Raw genomic sequence first — 18,524 nt, forward strand, 5'->3', positions numbered from 1 at the left:
GCGGAGCCCCCTGCCCCCCCCGGGGGCCCCGCCTCTCTCCCGTGACCATCAGTACGCCTCCAGTCTACTTAATAAACACACGCTGAACAACAGACCGAGCGACGCTCCGGGCCTCGCGGCGGGGGGCGGCCGGGACCCGGGGCGGGGGGTGGGTGCGGCCGGGGGACCCCCGTCCCACGCACCCCTCCGGACGCACCTCCGCGCCGGGGGGTCCCCACGGTGGCGGCGGACGCCCCGGGCCGACCCGCGGCGGCCGCTCGCCCGGCTTCTCCGATCCCGGGTTCCCTCCCGCGCCGCCGTCGCCACCGCTCCGGTGGGGCCGGGGGCCGCTTCCGACCCGAGGCCCCCGGCCCCGGCGCCCGCCGCACGACGGGGGCCGCCCGGCACGGCACGGGACGCGAGGCGGGCCGCCGGCTCCCGCCGGGCCGGGCCCGAGAGCTGACCGTCGACGCCCGGGCGAGAAGCGGCGCGGCCCGGCCGACGGACGACTCCCGCCCCCCACCTCACCCCGCGGTTCTAATTCCCCCGGAGGACCCGGGTCCCGATACCCCCCTCCGCCCCCCGTCCGCGGGGGGAACCTCGGCGCCCGGGAGGGCGCCCGGCCCGGAGTCACGGCTCCCGCTCGAGGACGACGGGGGCCGGGAAGGCGGGCGGGCGCCGGGACGCGGAGGGGACGGGGCACGGGGGGGGGGGGCCGGACGGCCGCCGGACCGACCCCCTCGGCCCCGCCCCCGCGCCCCCCACCACCCCCCGAGGCGGCCCACCCCCGCGCGGACAAACGGAGGCGGCCACAGGCGCGCAGATTATACAGAATATATTTGGGGGCGGGGAGGGGGAGGGGGCCGCCGGCCCGACCCCCCGCTCCGCGGCCCCCGCCCCGGCCGAGGACCCCGGAGGCCGCCCGGGCACGGGGCCCCGCCGCCCGGCGGAAGGGACCGGCGGCTCCGCCGGCGCCCGTCCGGGGACGGGGGACGCACGATAGAAAAATAGAATAGGAAAAAGGCGCCCCGCCCTCCGGGCGCCTCGGCCGGCGCGGTCCGGGGCGGCGGGGGGAGGCCGAGGGGGTCGCCGGCGCCGCCGCCGGGCGGGGGTCCCGAGCTCACGCGGCGGGCGGGCGGGCGGGCGGTCCCGCCGGGGGGCCCGCCTCCCCGCCCCTCCCCTCCGCCCGCGGGGCGTCCGGGGTCCGGCCGGGGCCGAGGCCCGAGTCCCAACGTCGTCTCCCTCCTCCTCCGGGCGGGCGCCCGGCTCCCGCCCGCGGTCCTCCCGCGGTCCTCCCGCGGCGGGGGCGGCCCCTTATCTGACGACGAGGCAGAGGACGCAGAGCTTGGCGGGGCCGATGCAGTCGTGGTGGCAGAAGGCCCCGCAGCCCTTGCACACGGTCATGGCCTTGAGGCTGCACGAGCAGCGCAGGGCCACCTCGCCCAGCCCGCCGCGCCCCGCGCCCAGCACCTGGGCCGCCAGCGCCGGCCGCCGCCCCGGCCCGCCGGCCGCCCCCGGGCCCGCCCCGGCCCGCCGCGCCTCCGGGCGGGGGCCGCGGGGCGGGGGGCCGCGCCGCAGGCGGGACAGGTGGCGGGTAGAGACCTGCTTCAGGTCCAGGGCGGGCGGCGGGGGGCCGGCCCCCTTCGCCGCCGGCGGCGCGGCGGGGCGGCCCGGCCGGCGGCGGGGCGGCCGGGGGGGCCCCGGCCGGGGGCGGGGCGGGGGGCCGCTCGGGCGGCCGGCCGGCGGGCCGGGGGGCCGGGGGCGCCGCCGGGGGCCGGCCGGGGCCGGCGTCACGGCCGTCTCGGCGGCGGCGAGGGGCGGCCGCGCCGAAGACCATGGGGGCGGGGGCCGGGGCCGGGGCGCGTCTCTGGGGGCGGGGGGCTCGGCCCGCGCCGGCGTCCCGGGCCGCCGCCTCCGGCCCGGCCGCTCCCCCGGCCCGCGGTCCCGGCGGGCGGGGGCGTCCGGGGGGCCCGCCCCGTCCGAGGCCGGCGGGCGGGCGCGGGGGCCGGCGGGCTCCCGCGGCCGGGCCGGGCCGCCGTCCTCCTCTTCCTCCTCTTCTCCTCCTCTCGCTCCCGGGGGGGGCTTCCGGCCCCCGCTACAGGGCCAGGCGGCAGTAGCTGTGCTCGCTGTACACCCGGCGCCCCCCGGGGCCGCCCCCGCCGGGGGAGCGGGGGGCGGGCCGGGCGGGCGGGGGTCCCGGCAGGGGCGGCGGCGGCGGCGGCGGCGGCCCCGCGCTGGGCTCGGGCCTGCAGGGCGCGGGCCTTGACGTCGGCGAGGGTCCTGGCGGGGCCGGCGGCGGGGGCGGAGCCGTGGCGCCCGGGGGGCTCGTGCCCGGGGGGCTCGGGGGGCTGGGGCCCGGTGGGCACGATGCGGGGGCACACTTGGTAAGCGGGCTGACCTTTAACCACCCAGGGCGGTTTGATGCGTGACAGTTGAATCTGCGGGGACGACAGAGGGGCGGGGGCGGAGGGGTCAAGGGCCGCTCCGTCCCGCAGGGGAAAAGACCGCTCCCCCCGTCCCCCGGAAATCGCAACCCCCCCACCCCCCCACCGATCAGTTTCGAGCAGCCTCCTCCCCTCTAGACGGTCAGTCCCTCGTGGGCGGGGAACGCGCCGGCCCGTTCGGCCGGAGTGGACTCTCCCGGGCGCTCGGGACGGTGCTCCGCACCCAGAGGGCGCCCGGGAAATACCCTAAACCGCGCCCCTCCCTCTCCGTGGCGACCGCTCCCGCGTCGATCCGAGCGCCCGCCCCCTCCCGCCGACCTCCCCGCCTCCCGGCTCTCCCCGCCCCGGTCCGGGCTCCGCTCGGCCGCCCGGATCGTCTCTCCCAGGGAAACGTTCGGGAGGCGTCGCCCCGCTCCCCGACGCCCTCGGGGGCGGCCCGGCCCGTCGATCCGTCCCGTCCCCGCGCCGGCCCAATCCCCCGGGGGCCGAACAGACGCTCCCCGCGCCGCCCTCTCGACTCGGCCCGCTCCCCGATCCCGCCGTCCGTCTCGTCGCGCCGGGCCACGGGCCCGGGTCTCCCTCGCCCTCCTCCTCCGCCCTGGCGCCCGGGGCCGCCCGGGGCCGCCGGCGGCGATCTGAAAATCGGGCCGCGCTCATCCCCCCTAACCCGGTCCCCGCCCGCCCGGCCCCGGCCCTCTCCTCCGCCGGCTAAACCGTTTCTCCACCGGCGCGGGCCGCCGCGCCCGTCGCCCTCCCCGGGCCCTCCGTCCTCCGGCCCCTCCCACGCGGCGCCTCCGACGGGGCGGCCGCCTACTTCATCGGCGGGGTCGACCCACCGACGCATCTCCTCCCGCCTTCGGGACGTCTCCGCCCCGGAGGTCCTCCCGTCACCTCAAACCTAGCCTCTCTGAGACGGAGCTCCTCGTCTTCCCGCCCGGACCCCGTCCTCCCCCTGACGCTCCCGTCGCCGCGGACGGCGCCGCCGGCCTTCCCGGCTCACGAGGCCGGGACCTCGGCCTGCTCGGCTCCTCTCTGTCGTTCCGCCGCCGGTCGATCCGTCGCTAAATCCCGCCGGTCCCACCTTCTCCGCGTGGCTAAAATCCGCCCTTCCCTCTCCGTCCGAACTGCTCCCACGTTAACCCGATCGCTTCTCCTCTCCTGCTTCGATGACCGTCTCGGCCTCCTCCCCGACCTCCCGTCTCTCCCCTTCTCCGGTCCGGACTTCACCGCCCGCGTCGTCCGTCTACAAAGACGTTGGGGCCGGGTCTCCCCGCTCCCCGAGACCCCCGGGTGGGTCGCCCCGCCGGCTCCGCAGGGAACAGAGACCGGTGACCGGCGGCTTCGAAGCCGCCCGTCCCCCCGACCCCTCCGCCTGGTCGTCTGGTCCGGCCCGCCCGCACACTGGGCTCCTCTAACGCCGACCTCCCCCCCGGGCCTCCGTCTCATCTCTCCCGCCGTCGCCTCTGGCCCGGAAGGCCCTCCCGCCTCAGATCCCACAGACTCTCCCTCCCCTTCGAAAGCCCCGTCGAAGGCCCGTCTCCTCCTCCGAGAGGCCTTCCCCGACCGCGCCCTCCTTTCCTCTTCTCCCTCCCGCGTCTCCCCGACTCGCTCCCTCTCTTCCCCCCGGTCCCAGCCCCGCGCCGCTCACGTCCCCCTCCCTCCCTCGTTTCCTCCTCTTCCCGTCCGTCTCCCCCTCTAGACCGTCGGGGCTCCCTGTGGGCAGGGAATCTGTCGGTCCCACTGTCCTCTCCCAAGCGCCCAGTCCGGCGCCCCGCAGAGCAACCGCTCGATAAATACGACCGAATGGCCGACGGACCGTCCGCTCGCCGCGCGCGGGGAACCGGTCCCCGTTAGAGGGGACTCGCCCAGGCCTTTAGGACGGCGCTCTGAGGGAGGGCAGGGAGCGCTCGGTAGATACCACCGGTCGAAAGACGGACCGTGAGTTCGCCGTGGCGAGGGAAGGCTGTCCGGGCTGGATTCCTTCCGAACGCTCGGTCCGGCGCTCCGCACGCGGGAAGCGCTCGGCGGACCCCCTCGGACCGGTCCGTCGACCGACTCCGGTCCCGGCCCCGCCGGCCGTCTGCCGTGACCCCCTTGGGCGGTCGATTCGCTTGGCTGCGCCTCGGTCTCTCGGGACCGTAGGGCCCCGTCCTCCCTTCTCCTTAGGGCCCGGGAGCCCCCCGTGGGACCCGACGCCCCCGTCTCTCCCCCGGCGCTGGGTACGGCGAACCCGCGCCTAGCGGGCGCTCGACGAACACCACCGGTCCCCTCTGCCTCCTTCCCCTCCCGAGACGGGGGGCCGGGGAGCCGGGACGTCCCCGGCGCTCAGCGTGGCGCCCGGCACTCGGTCGGCGCCTGACGCCGTTATCCTACCCCGCCTCTCCCGCTACAGGCCGGGAGCCCCGCGGGGGACGGGGACCGCGTCCAACCGGACGATCTCGTATCTCTCTCCCGGGGCGCTCGGCCCGCCGTCCGGCGGACCGTGAAGGCCCCGAGGGCGGGGCCGACGGCCGGTCTCGGGGACCCGCTCAGCTCAGGGCGCTCGGTAAACGCGCTCCGCCCGGCCTAGGGGGTCGAGCCCGGGCTCGGGGGGTCAGAGGACCCGGGTTCTCATCCCGGCTCCGCCGCTCGTCGGCCGCGCGTCCCGGGGCGAGGCCCCCGAGCCCCCCGGGGGGGACCGCCCGCCGGCCTTCTCTCTCCCCCGGCGCGCCCGCCGGCGCCCGGCACGCGGTGAGCGCCCGCCGGCCCCCGGCTCCCCCGAGCGGGGTGACGTACCCGGATGGGCGGGACCTTGGGCTCCTCTTTCGAGGGCTGGGGCTTCTCGTCGCGAGCACTTTCAGTTGTGTCACGAAAGGACTGACGCTCCTCCAGTCGGGGTCTCTTGTCGGCGGCGGGGGCGGGGGCGGCGGCCGGGGCCGGGGCCGGCTGGAAGCGCTTCCTCTTCTGGTCCTGGGGCTGCCGGGGCGGACGCTCCTCGGGCAGGCCGGGGATCCTCCCGCCGCCGCCGCTCCCCGCCGCCGCCGCCCCGCCGTCGTCGCCGCCGTCGCCGTCCCGGGGCGGGCCCCCCGCGGCCGGGGCGGGCCGGGGGTCTCCGCGGGGGCGGCAGCGGAGGCCGGCCCGGCGGTGGCGCTTGAGGTGTCCGTCCCTGGGGCGCGGGGCGGGGCGGGCCGGGGGTCCGCGGCCTTCCGGCCCCGCCGCTTCCCGCAGGGCCTCTTCCCGGCTCAGCCCCAACCTGCGACGGGCGGCGGCCACCGGTCGGCACCGGCTCCCCTCCGCCCCCGCCCCGGCCGCCCGGCCCTCCCGACCCGCCTCCCGGGATCGGCCGCTCTGGGGGACGGGGAGGACGCCCCGGCTACTTACTTCTGGCCGTAGTAGTCCTCGAAGAACTTCTCCTTCCAGTGCTCCACACGCTTCTCCTTCTCCATCTCCTGGCGGATGCGGGCCTGCATCTCGTGCGTGAACTCCCCTGCGGGGGGGGGGGCGACGACACGGACCCGCCGGGCCCCGCTCACCCGTCTGGGGGCCGCCCCGCGACGCCCCCGCCCCCGGCCCGGCCGGCGGCCTCGCGTCCCGGCCGCCTCCGCTCCGCTCCGCTCCCCCAGGCGCTCGGTACGGTGCTCTGCGCACGCCGGGCGCTCGGTAAATACTACCGATGGATCGAGAGACCGGCAGCCCCTTGCGGGCGGGGCACGTGCCCGCCAACCCCGCCGCACCCGGCCCCCCCCCGAAGCGCTCGGGACGGCGCTCCGTCGACACCACCGGCCGCCCTCCAGGCCGTCGGCTCGCCGCGGGCGGGGAACGTGCCTGCCGCCTCTGCCGTATCGGGCTCTCCCGAGCGCTCGGCCCGGCGCTCCGCACGCGGGAGGCGCCCGGTGAGCACCGCGGACCGACGGATCGGCCTCTTCGCGGGGGGGCGAAGAGGTCCCCCCGCCCGCCCGTCACCCCCCGAGGGGTCCCGGGCCGCCCCTACCGTCGGCCAGGCGTTCCCGCCAGCTCTGGGCGGCGTGCGTGAAGAACTCGTTGTTGAGCGCGCTGCTGCTCAGACGCCCCTGCCCGTCCGTCCCCACCTGAGGGCACGACGTGCCGCGTCACCGGGGGGCGGGGCGGGGACCCGACCGCCGGGGGCGTCCCCCGCCGGGCCCCCCCGCCCGGCCGCCGGACACGAGAGAGAGGGGAAGCCGGGGGACGGGGGTCCGGCCCGTACCTGCCTGTCCACCTCGGGCAGGAGGGCGAGGAGTCGCTGCTGGCAGAGGGGGCCCAGCGAGTTGAAGGTGCGTGAGTTGATGAGCGCCCGCAGGTTGGTGTTCACCAGGACGGAGCCCGGCGTCTCGAAGTCGACCTCCTCCCCGCGGCCGCGTTTGAGGGGTCCTGCGGGCCGACGGGGAGGGGGCCGTGAGGCGGCGGCCGCCCCCGGGCCCCCCCGGCCCCCGCGCCCCCCCCTCCCCCCGGGTCTCCCCGGCCCCCGCGGCGGCGGCTTACCCGGGGCCGTCCTGCGGAGGGCTCTGAGGAGCTGCGGGGGGTCCCGGCCGATCTCCGGGCGGCCGCGCAGGGCCGCGCCCCCGCCGCCTCCGCCCGCCCCGGCGGCGCCTCGCCCCGAGAACCCTGCGGGACACGGGAGGTCGGGCGCCGCCCGGTCAGACCCCGGACCCTCCCCGAGGCCGAGGCGCCCGGGGGTCCCGGGGCTCGGCCGTTGGTGCCCGGGGGCCCGCCGGGCGTCCGGGGGGAGGGCCCCCTCCCCGCCCACCCCGGGGGGGGCGGCCTCGGGGTCCCGCGCGCCCCCACGCACCTGAGGCGGGCTCCAGGCGGGCCCCGTTGACCTTGAGGGGGGTGAGGACCACCCGCGGAAGCATGACGCCCGCCTTCTTCTTCGGCTTGCCGGCCTGCGCCCGGGCGGTGGGGAGAGGCGGGGGGGTCCGGGTTAGGGCGGGGCGGAGCCCGGGGGCCGTCCCCCCGCCCCCCCCGGCCCCCGCCCCGCGGAGCCCCCACCTGGGAGGCGGCTCTGCAGGCGTCCTGGGCCGGGCAGACGGGGGCGGTCGGGCACTTGGCGGTGCCGCAGGACGATGCCGAGGACGAGGACGACGAGGAGGACGACGAGGAGGACGAGGAGGAGGAGGAGGAGGAGGAGGAAGAGGAGGAGGAGGAGGAGGAAGAGGAGGAGGAGGAGGAGCAGGTGTCGTCCGGGGAGGCCGGGGGAGGCCGGCCTCGCTGCGGAGAGTCCCCCTCGGGGTCCCCGCCGGCTTCGCTGGCCACGCAGCTCCCGGGGTCCGTGGGGTCTTCGCCCTCGGGCACGGAGGCCTGGCGGGACCACTGGGGGGCGTCCTTCTGGTGGGGTGGGGGGGGGAGGCAGGCGGAACGAGGTGGCCGCGGCCGGGGTCAGCCCGGGCGGGCCTCGACCCTCGACCCCGGACCCCCTCTCCCCCGCCTGCTCGGTCCAGGCCCCAAGGGCCCCGTCGATCGACGGGATCCATCAGGGGTATTTATCGAGCGCTGACCGTGTGCCGAGAGGGAACGTGTCTCCGTCGGCGGTATTTACCGAGCGCTTACCGTACGCAGAGTAAGGAACGTGTCTGTTCTACGGAACCCGCCCGAGCGCTCAGTACTGCGCACACAGGAAGCGCTCGAAGAATACCATTGACTGTGCTTATAATCAGTCAATCAGCCACTACTTGTTGAGCACCTGGGGGGGGGGGGGGGGGGGGCGGGAGCCCCCTACAACAGAGCTGGGAAACGGGACCGCGGGCAGGGAACGTGTCCGTTCTATCGGACTCTCCCCGGCGCTCGGCAGACGGGAAGCGCCCAATAAATACAACCGCTTATAATGGGTCGACCGGGCGGTCTTCGTCGAGCGCTTCCCCCGTGCAGGGCAGTGGGCCGAGCGCCAGGGAGAGGACGACAGAACGGGCAGAGACGCGTCCGGCCCGCGAGGAGCTGGCCGCGAGGAGGGGGAGACGGGCATCACTAGGAAATCGATGAGCGAGAGGCGGCGCGGCCCGGCGGGCGGGACCCGGGCCCGGCCCCGCCCCTCGTCTGCCGTGTGACCCCGGCCCGGTCACTTCATTCACTGCCCCGGGCCTCGGCTCCCTCCTCTGCGAAATGGGGACGAAGCCCGGGAGCCCCGCGGGGCACGGGGACCGGGTCCACCGCGGCGCTTAGCACAGCGCCCGCCACCCAGTAAAGGTTCAACAGGTACCGTGGTTACTCTCATTACGTCAACCATCGGGCCGGTGTCGATTACCCCATCCCTCCGCGCTCCATCGAGGGACCCCGGCCGGCACCCCGACCCCGGGGCCGGGCGGGAGGGACCCGGGTTCCCTTCCCGATTCCGCCCCTCGCCTCGGTTCTCCCTTTCTCCCTTCTAGACTGTGAACCTCCCGGGGGGCGGGGCCCGGGCCCGACCTCATTGACTCGCATTCCACCTCGGCGCTCGGAACAGCGTTTGACCCGCTGTTGAGCGCCCAGCGAATACCCCACGGATACGCGCGGCCGACTGCCGGGCAGACTGTCCGCTCCTCGAGGGCGGGGACTGTTTTTACTCTCTTCCGCTCTCCCGGGCGCTCAGCACAGGGCCCCGCACGTAGTAGGGGCTCACTAAAAAGTACCGATCGATGGGCGGACCGGCAGCTCTTTGAGGACAGGGCTCTTGCCTGCCAAGTCTACTACCAGGCTGAAAAGCAGCGTGGCCTAGTGGCTGAGCCGCGGACCCGGGAGTCAGAGGGTCCCGGGTTCCGATCCTGGCTCTGCCACCTATCTGCTACGTGACCTCGGGCAGGTCGCCTGTCCGGGCCTGAGTTTCCTCTTCTGTAAAACGGGGACGGAGACCGCGAGCCCCACGGGGGACAGGGACCGTGTGCCACCTGACGACCTCGGATTTCTCCCAGAGCTTAGTACGGTGCCTGGGGCACAGTAAGAGCTTCTCAGCGTGGCTCAGTGGCAAGAGCCGGGCCTCGGGAGCCGGAGGTCGTGGGCTCCGATCCCGGCCCCGCCATGCATCACCTGGGTGACTCTGGGCAGGCCGCTTCACTTCTCCGGGCCTCAGCTCCCTCGTCTGGAAAATGGGGACGAAGACTGGGAGCCCCACGTAGGACAGCCCGATGACCTCGTATCTACCCTAGCGCTTCGAACAGCGCCGGGCACATAGGAAGCGCTTCACAGAGACCATCATCATCCACAGATACGACGATGAGGACGATGACTAACTCTTCCAGCAGCCAGGACGACAGGCTGAGCCTCAGCCCAGCCTCCGGGTGCGCACGATGAGACGGACGCCCCCGCGCTTCTGGACCGCGGAGAGCTGCGCTCCGGGAAGGCCCCGGCCCCCCTCCGGTCCTTCCGGCCACGATCCAAAGTACTTGACATCGCGCCTCCTCCGAGAGGCTCTCCCTAAGCCCTCGTCTCCCCTCCGCGGTGCCCTCGCACTCAGATCTGCCCCTCGGCCCTTAGGTCCACGCCCGGAATTGATCCATTTCTATCAACGTCCGTCTCCCGCTCTAGACCGTCTCTCTCTGTTGCCGGATTGTACTTTCCAAGCGCTCAGTAGCGCTCGATAAATACGATCGAACTGATGAACCGAAGGGCTCCTTGCGGGCAGGGAACGCGCCTACCCGCTCGGTCGCGTCGGACTCTCCCAAGCGCCGACGGCGAGAAGCGTTCGATACCTACCACCGTCGGACTGCCGGTCGGCTGGCGGGCAGGGGACGTGCCCACCGACCCCGTCGCGGCGGACGCTCCCGGGCGCGCGGTGCGGCGCCCCGCGCCCGGGAAGCGCTCGCCGCGTGCGATCGTCCGGTTGACGGTTCCGCTACCCCGGCAGCGGTGGTCGTTCCCAGAGGGGGCGGGGACCGGGCGGGGAAGGGGGCCGGAGCGCAACGTACCTTGAGTGTGAAGAGGCTGATTCGGCCGGGCAGCTTATAGAAGGGGGCGTCGCCTCCTCTGGAGTTGGAGTGCAGCATGGCGTTGAGGCAGGCCAGGGGGGAGGTCCCACTGTGATAATAATAATAATAATAATAATTATGATTACGGTATTTGTTATGTGCCAGGCACTGGATCCGATCAAATCGGGCTGGACACCGTCCCTGCCCCTCCCGGGGCTCCCGGTCTGCATCCCCATTTGCCAGAGGAGGGAACTGAGGCCCGGAGAAGTCAAGTGACCGGCCCGAGGTCACAGAGCAGACATGAATATCGCCCATATTGACTGATCGATCGATTGACCGGGATTCTTTTATTTCCGGCGTCCCCGGAGGCAAAGAGGATACGGTCTCTGTCCCCAAATGGGTTCTATTGGTACTTCAAACGTCGAACCGAGGAGCGCCGCAGCCCAGCGGGAGGAGCCCGGGCCTGGGAGTCCGAGGACCCGGGTTCTCATCCCCGGCTCCGGCTCCCGTCTGCCGTGTGACCTTGGCCAAGTCACCTCACTTCTCTGGCCTCGGTTCCTTCAACTGTAAAATGGGGATGAAGAGCGTGTGGGACCGGGTCCAACCCGATGAGCTTGGATCCCCACCCCCGGCGCTAAGTACGGTGCCCGGCACGTAGTAAGCGCTTAACGGACACCACAAATAATAATAACAGTAATGATAATTACTGCTCTTCTCCAACTGCCAGCCCTCGGCCCTCCTCTGGGGTACCCCCCCATCCCGGGGTGGTGGCGGTGGGTTCGGGATTTACCTTCTACAGGGGCAATCCGGTCCAGAGGCAAACACGGGCGGCAGCGGTCGGGGAGAGAGGGCACAAGGACGAGAAGATGGCGCAGTTACAAGATGGGCACACGGTCGACGGCAGGGTGGCATCTCCCCCACAACCCCACCTCCCCACACCGGACACCTTCTTTTCTTCTAAATGGTCTTTATGGGCTTAGTATATGCCGGGCACATGAGAGAGAGATGGTTGGACACAGTCCCTGTCCCACATTATAATAATAATCGTCGAATTGGTTAAGCGCTTACTATGTGCCAGGCACCGTACTAAACACTGAGGACGATGCAAAATGATCACATTGGACACAGCCCGCGACCCACATTATAATAAAGTTAAAAATCGAGGTATCTGTTGAGCGCTTATTATGTGCCAGGCACCGTACTAAGCGCCGGGGGAGGTACAAGATCATCAGGTCAGGCCCGGCCCGGGACCCACATGATTAGAATAATTGTGGTATTGTGGTACTGGTTAAGCTACGTGCCAGGGACTGTACTAAGCGCTGGGGTGGATACAAGCAAATCGGGTCGGAGACAGTCCCTTGTCCCACTTGGGGGCTCACGGTCTCCATCCCCATTTACCAGAGGAGGGAACTGAGGCCCAGAGAAGTGAAGCGCCTTGCCCCAGGAGACACAGCAGACAAGAGGCGGAGCCGGGATTAGAACCCGTGACCTTCTGACTCCCGGGCCTGTGCTCTACGCACTAGGCCGCGTTTACTCTGTGCCAGGCACCGTACTAGGCGCTGGGGGGAGATCCGAGATCGCCGGGTTGGACAGAGGCCGGATCCCCCGTTATAATAATAATAATAATAACGACGGTGGTATTCGTTATCTGTGTGGTATTTGGATCTGGGGGAGATCCAGATCACCAGGTCAGACACGGTCCCCGTCCCACATGGACCATAAGCAGTGCGGCTTAATGGAACGAGCCCGGGCTTGGGAGTCGGAGGTCGTGGGTTCTAATCCCGGCTCTGCCGCTTGTCAGCCGTGTGACTTTGGGCCAGTCACTTCACTTCTCTGGGCCTCAGTGACCTCATCTGTAAAATGGGGATGGAGACCGTGAGCCCCACGGGGGGCAACCCGATCACCCTGTATCTCCCCCAGCGCTTAGAACGGTGCTTGGCACATAGTAAGCGCTCAACAAATATCATTATTATTATTATTATTATTATTATTAAGTAGGATGGACAGCAGACATCCCCCTTTCAGGGAGGAGGGTACTGAGGCCCAGAGAAGTGAAGTGACTGGCCCAAGGTCACCCAGCAGACGAGGGGCTGAGTCGGGGTGAGGACTCAGGTCCTGCTGACTCCCAGCCCCGGGGTCTTTCTGCTCGGCCAGAAAGCGCTTAAGGAGTACTACAATTATCAATCACCGTAACACACAAACTCGCACAGATATTCCCCGCCCCGACACACAACACTCTCATCTCCCCTACCTGTCGGCTGTCGCCTCCCTCCTCTGGGCCTCAGTTCCCCCTTCTGTCAAACGGGGATGAGGCCTGGGAGCCCCACCCGGGACAGGGACGGGGTCCAACCTGATTTGCTTTTACCCACCCCAGTGCTTAGTACAGCGCCCGGCACGCGGTAAGCGCTTAACCAGTACCGCGATAACAATATTAGTAATAACAACACAAAGACATCCCCAGAAACTGACAACCCTCAGCGCTCAGAACAGTGCTGGGCATAGAGGTGGCATTTAACACATACTATTATTATCATCGCATCCCCACCCGCCAACCGAGCCCCGCTGGGCGCAAAGAAACCGTCGATCCTCACGTCCGCACCCACCAAGTGAAAACCACATCTAAACCCCCAAACCGACCACCATCACATCCACCCCCACGTCACAAACCGCCCCCCCGCAGCCCCCCGAAACCGACAACCACCTCTCCCATACCCACAGACCCGGCGCCCTCCGCCCACGAGCCATCGCCCGCCGCATCCACACCCGTCTCTGTCTCTGTCCGTCTCTCTCGGGGTCCCCGTGGGACCCCCCCCCCCAACCCCCCACGCCCCCAGACTCTCGTCACCAACCTCATCTCCTTCAGTCCCTCGGCCTCGATGACTTGTAGAATCTGTTTCGGGGTCATGGGTGCGTCCGAGTAGTTTTCTAACACCTGGAGGAAGGAGAACGGGAAAAGATTCCACAACGGAAACGGCATCCCGCCCCCTCCGCGTTCACCCAGGTCCAACGATTTCCCAACGACCCTCCTCCCTCCTCCGCCCGTCGGTGCTACTTAGCGGGCGCTTCCCGGGTGCAGAGCCCCGTACTGAGCGCCTGGGGAGTCCGACAGAACCGAGATCCCTGCCCGCAACGAGCCGACGGTCCATCTATCAGTCGACGGTGGTCCCCGAGGGCCTAATGCTTGCACAGCGCTGTGCTGAGCGCTGGGAAGAGGTCCGACAGAGTAGGTACTATCCATCCCTGCCCTCAAGGGGCTGACAGTCTCTCAATCAATCGGTGGTGTTTACTGAGCGCCTAATGTGTGCGGAGCGCTGCGCTGAACCCTTGGGAGAGACCAATAGAGTTAGGAATAATGATTGTGGCTTTTACTAAGCGCCTACGTGCCAGGTATTGTACTAAGCGCCGGGGTGGAAAGAGTCTCACCGGGTCGGATTCGGTCCCCGAATCCCACATGGGGCTCACGGTCTTTATCCCCATTTCACAGATGAGGGAACTGAGGCCCGGAGAAGTGAAGTGACCGGCCCACGGTCACCCGGCAGGCAAGGGACCGAGCCGGGATTAGAACCCAGGTCCTCCGACTCAAGGCCCGGGCTCTGCCCGCTAGGCCGCCCCGCTTCTCGCTTACTTGCTTTGTTACCTTGGGCAAGTCAAAGCTCGCTGTGGGAGGGAAGGCGTCTACCCTAGCGCTGTATTGTCCCCTCCAAAGCGCTCAATCCAGTGCTCTGCACACGGTAAGCGCTCGGTAAATACAACCTAATGAATGCGTCCCGCCTGATGAACTTGTTTCTACCCCAGCGCTCAGCAAAGTTCCGGGAACAGAGTAGGCGCTGGAAAAAGAGCGCCTTCATCAGGGGCGCTTTCTAATTTCGTGTGAGAGCACGTCTCACTCAAAGCTCCAATGGGGAACAATAATAATAATAATAATAATAATAATTCTATTTAAGCGCTCTACTAAATGCTGGAGTAGATACACAAGTTCATCAGGGCGGACATAGTCCCTGTCCCGTACGGGGCTAAATCGGAGGGAGAACAGGGACTGAACCCCCCTTTTACCGTTGAGGAAAGTGAGGCCCAGAGAAGTGACGTGACCGGCCCAAGGTGACCCGGCAGACGGGCGGCGGAGCCGGGAGGAGAACCCAGGTCCCTCGGACTCCCGGGCCCGGCCTCTTTCCCCTAGACCGCGCTGCTCCTTAATCGATCGGCCTGTCGTATTTATTGGGCGCTTTCGACGGTGAGCCGGTTTGGGACGCGGGCTGCGTCCAACCAGATGATCTCGCGTCTCCCCCAGCGCTCAGTCCAGCGTCTGGCACATAGCAAGCGCCTAAAAGATCCCCTTCGAAAGACGACACAGAACGGGTGTTTAAACCACAGCTTCTACCCCCGAGACAACCACCACAGACTTCACGAGACAATTCCTCCGATACTGGACCCAAAGCTTCCTGAGGGCAGGGCTCGGGTCTCCCGACTCTGCCGGACATTCCCAAACGCTCAGTACAGTGCCCGGCCCACAGCAGGCGCTCAGTAAATACCACTGACCGATCTTCCCCTCTAAACCGTGAGCTCTTTGTGGGCAGGAATGGTTGGGGTCCCACTGTCCTCTCCCAAGCGCTCAGTACGGTGCTCGGCACCCGGTAAGCGCTCAGCCGATACGACCGAATGAATGAACGGACGGAGGGGGAAGGGAATCGTGTCCACCCACTTCACGTTGGGTTCTCCCGAGCGCTCGGTACAGTGCCCTGTACCCAACGGGCCCTCAACAAATACCACTGCCGGATGGACTGAGGGGTAGGGATCGTGTCCGCCCACTCTGCCGAGCTGGATTCTTCTCCCACGCGCTCAGTACAGCGCCCTGCAACCAGCAGGCGCTCAATCAATACCACCGGCGTTGCCGGACTGATGCTACTGGACTTATTGGACGCCACCGGCGTGCAGGACGCTGCGCTGAGCACCCGGGCAGGACGAAAGCAAGCCACGGGCCCGGGATTTCTTTCGGTGAATGAAATCCGGGAGGAGAAGCGGGTCCGCGCGGAGGCGGAGGCCGAGCGGGAGGAAGACCCCCCCCAAACCTCCAAGCCCTCGGACCACGGCCGTGAGGGAGAGGGGCGGCGGGGCCGGACCCCGGGGTGGGAAACCGGGTGGTCAGCCCCAAAGGAGCGGTGCGCCCTAGTGGGTAGAGCCCGGGCCTGGGCGGCCCGAGGACCTGGGTTCTAATCCCGGCCCCGCCACCTGTCCGCCGTGTGACCCTGGACCGGTCACTTCCCTTCCCTGGGCCTCAGTTCCCTCATCTGCCAAATGGGGATGAAGGCCGTGAGCGCCACGGGGGACGGGGACTGGGTCCAATCTGAACAGCTTGGATCTCCCCCGGCGCTCAGTACAGTGCCCGGCATGTAGAAAGCGCTTAACAAATGCCTAAAAAAAATGAAAATTAAGACAGAGCTCCACATGAGACAGGGACTGTGTCCGACCTGGTGAACTTGTGTTTAGCCCAGCGCTCGGTGCCCGCCACACAGTGGGCGCTTATCAAATACCACTGAAACAGAAAGGGCTAGACGCGGCCCCCCGGTACTGATCACAGCCAAAGGGGGAAGGCGGGTGGGCTCGCAGTTTAGCATCGTGGTGAGCAGGATGGCCCGCTGGGTGACCTCGGCCAAGTCGCTTCACCGCCTCCGGACCTCAGTTTCCCCTCCCTGAAAAACGGGGAGCCCATCCTCTTAGACGGGGAACCCCGGGTGGGACAGGAGCCGCGTCCGACCTGACGATCCCCAACCTCTCCCCGGCGGCGCTCGGCACAGGGTTGCGCACGCGGCAAGCGCTCCATCGACACGGTCGGATGAACGGGCATAATAAGCGCTCGATAAACGGACGCAGCGAGCGCTTCGCAAGTACCGTCGTTTCCATTAGCGTCAGTGCCGAGATACGAGCATCCTGACACGGTACTTCTTGAGCGCCCACTGTGGGCACGGTGCCGTACTAGGCGCCCGGGAAGGACCGAGACGACTCCGTCCCCGCCCTCGAGGAGCCGTCGGCCGAAAGGGGACCGCCTGGGGGGCTCCGGCGCCACCCGATCGGTCGACGTGTTGCCTGTCCTGTGGATGCCGACGGTCCGTCCGCCCACCGGGGGGGTGTTTACTGAGCGCCTTCTGGGGGTAGGGTGCCGAACCGAGCGCCTAGATGAGGGGAGGGACGGACGAGGAAGTCACAGTAGGACGGACGGATGGATGGACCGGTGGGATTTACTGAGCGCCTTTTGTGTGTAGGGGGCTGTACTGAGCGGTAGGGGGCGCCCCATCGGGGGCTGTGGGGGCACGAGGTGGAGGCAAAGGGGGCGGGGCCGAGGCAAGGGGGCGGGGCCGAGGCGGCGCGAGGCTGAGGGAAAGGGGGCGGGGCTGAAGCTGGAGAGGCGCGGGGGGCTGAGGGAAGGGGGCGGGGCCAAGGAGAAGGGGCGGGGTTGGGGAGAAAGGGCGGGACTGAAGTTGAGGGAAAGGGGGCGGGGCTAAGAGAAAGGGGCGGGGCTGAAACAGGCGCGAGGCTGAGGGGAAAGGGGGCGGAGCTAAGACGGGGCGGGGCGGGGCGAAGAAAGGGCGGGACTGATGCTGAGGCGGCACGAGGCTGAGGGAAGGGGCGGGGCCGAGTCTGAGGGGGAAAAGGGGCGGGGCTAAGGGGGCGGGGCTAAGGAGAAAGGGCGGGATTGGAGCTGAGGCGGCACGAGGCTGAGGGCAAGGGGCGGGGTCAGACGGAAGGGGCGGAGCGAAGGAGAAAGGGCGGGACTGAACCCGAGGCGGCGCGAGGCTGAGGGCGAAAGGGGCGGGGCCTCGGGGAGGGGGCGGGGCAAGATGGGTGGGGGAGGGGCGGGGGGGGCCCGTATGCGGGGGAGGGGGAGAAGGAGAGAAAGCCCCGTCCCGTCCCGCCCCTCCCCCCCCCCCCCGGTCGGGCTGCCGGGCGCGCGCCCCCGCCTCCCCTCACCAGGCGGGCGGCCTCGGCCCACGTGCGCTCCTTCTTCCTCTTCTGCTTCTCCTTCATCCCGCCGCGGGGCCTCCTCCTCCTCCTCCTCCTCCTCCTCCTGCTCCTCCTCCTGCTGCTGCTCCCGGTCCTGCTGCTCGGGGGCGGCGCGGGGCGGCGCGGGGCGGCGCGGGGGACGGGGAGGGGCGGCGGCGCGAGGCGGCGCGAGGCGGCGGCGGCGGCGGCTCCTCCACGCGCGTGTCCCGCTGCAGCGGCCCCGCGATCACTAAGGAATGCGGCGGCCCCACATAACAACGGGGTCAGAGGTCACGGCTCCGGCGCCCGCCCCGCCCCCTGCCGCCGCCGCCGCCGCCGCCGCCGCCGATCTTCCCCACAGGAGCCGCCTTGGCCTCCGGAGCCTCAAGGGACGCGGGCGACGGGCGGAGCGCGCGCGACACCGGCCCCGTGCGTCTGCCTGTCTTGGCGCCGGGCTCGCGCTCTCTCTCTCGCTCTCTCTCTCTCTCTCTCTCTCTCTCGGGCTTTTTTTTTTTTTTTAAACAAAAACAAACCGCAAGGGCCGCTGGGAGTTGTAGTCCCGGCCGGCTCCCCGGCTTCTCCCGGCCGGAAGCGCCGGCCTCCCTCGGCGAGGGGGACTACGTTTCCCGGCGGGCGGCGCGCGGCGCCCCTGGCTGCCCCCGGAAGTGACGACAGGGCTGGGGCGGGGGAGCGCGTCAGGGGCGGAGATCTCGCGAGGTTTGGGCGGCCGCCGGGCCCCGGGGGATGCCGGGAGCCGGCGTGTGTGGCTCTCGGCCCGCCCTTTCTCTCATTCATTCCATCGTAGTTAGTGAGCGCTTACGCTGTGCGGGGCGCTGTGCTCGTTGCTCGGAATGGATAATGGGGCAACAGATAGAGACCATCCCCGCCCAACGACGGGCCCACGGTCTAAACGGGGGCAGCCAACAGAACAGAACAAGTAGCATCGACACCATCAAGATCAATAAAATCCCAGATCTCTACACATCATTGACAACATAAATAAAAGTGATAAATAAGATATCCAAATACGCACAGTGCTGAGGGGGAAGAGCAGAGGGAGGAGGGGGAACGGAGAGGGGGAGCAGAGGGAAAAGGGGGGGGCTCGGTCTGGGAAGGCCTCCCGGAGGAGGTGGGCACTCAGTAGGGCTTGGAAGAGGGGAAGAGAGTGAGGTTGGCGGAGGTGAGGAGGGAGGGCGTTGCAGGGCAGCGGGGGGACGTGGGCCCGGGGTCGACGGCGGGACGGGCGAGAACGGGG

The 18,524-nt window shown here is 69.7% G+C and overlaps 1 protein-coding gene across 1 annotated transcript; it reads right to left on the reverse strand.

Annotated features, from left to right (window-relative positions):
* Positions 1-1,293: 1,293 nt before the first annotated feature.
* ASXL1 (ASXL transcriptional regulator 1) lies at positions 1,294-17,350 on the reverse strand. The gene is made up of 13 exons (XM_029049561.1): positions 17,258-17,350; positions 13,144-13,226; positions 11,784-11,786; positions 10,295-10,403; positions 7,410-7,745; positions 7,210-7,303; positions 6,903-7,025; positions 6,628-6,791; positions 6,394-6,490; positions 5,784-5,889; positions 5,199-5,655; positions 2,190-2,417; positions 1,294-1,449 (listed from the first exon to the last, which is right to left on the reverse strand). The coding sequence occupies exons 1-13, from the start codon at positions 17,312-17,314 to the stop codon at positions 1,294-1,296; spliced, it is 2,013 nt and encodes a 670-aa protein (XP_028905394.1). The 5' UTR covers positions 17,315-17,350.
* Between the last annotated feature and the right edge of the window lie 1,174 nt (positions 17,351-18,524).

This window comes from Ornithorhynchus anatinus, chromosome 21, assembly GCF_004115215.2.
Source record: "Ornithorhynchus anatinus isolate Pmale09 chromosome 21, mOrnAna1.pri.v4, whole genome shotgun sequence".
Lineage (NCBI taxonomy): Eukaryota > Metazoa > Chordata > Mammalia > Monotremata > Ornithorhynchidae > Ornithorhynchus > Ornithorhynchus anatinus.

Excerpts from the sequence above, each read along its gene's own strand:
- ASXL1 (XM_029049561.1), bottom strand. The coding sequence starts at position 17,314 with ATGAAGGAGAAGCAGAAGAGGAAGAAGGAGCGCACGTGGGCCGAGGCC. Across the intron at positions 5,656-5,783 it reads GAGGACTACTACGGCCAGAA|GTTGGGGCTGAGCCGGGAAG; the intron begins GTAAGTAGCCGG and ends CGCCCGTCGCAG. Across the intron at positions 2,418-5,198 it reads CCAAGGTCCCGCCCATCCGG|ATTCAACTGTCACGCATCAA; the intron begins GTACGTCACCCC and ends TCGTCCCCGCAG.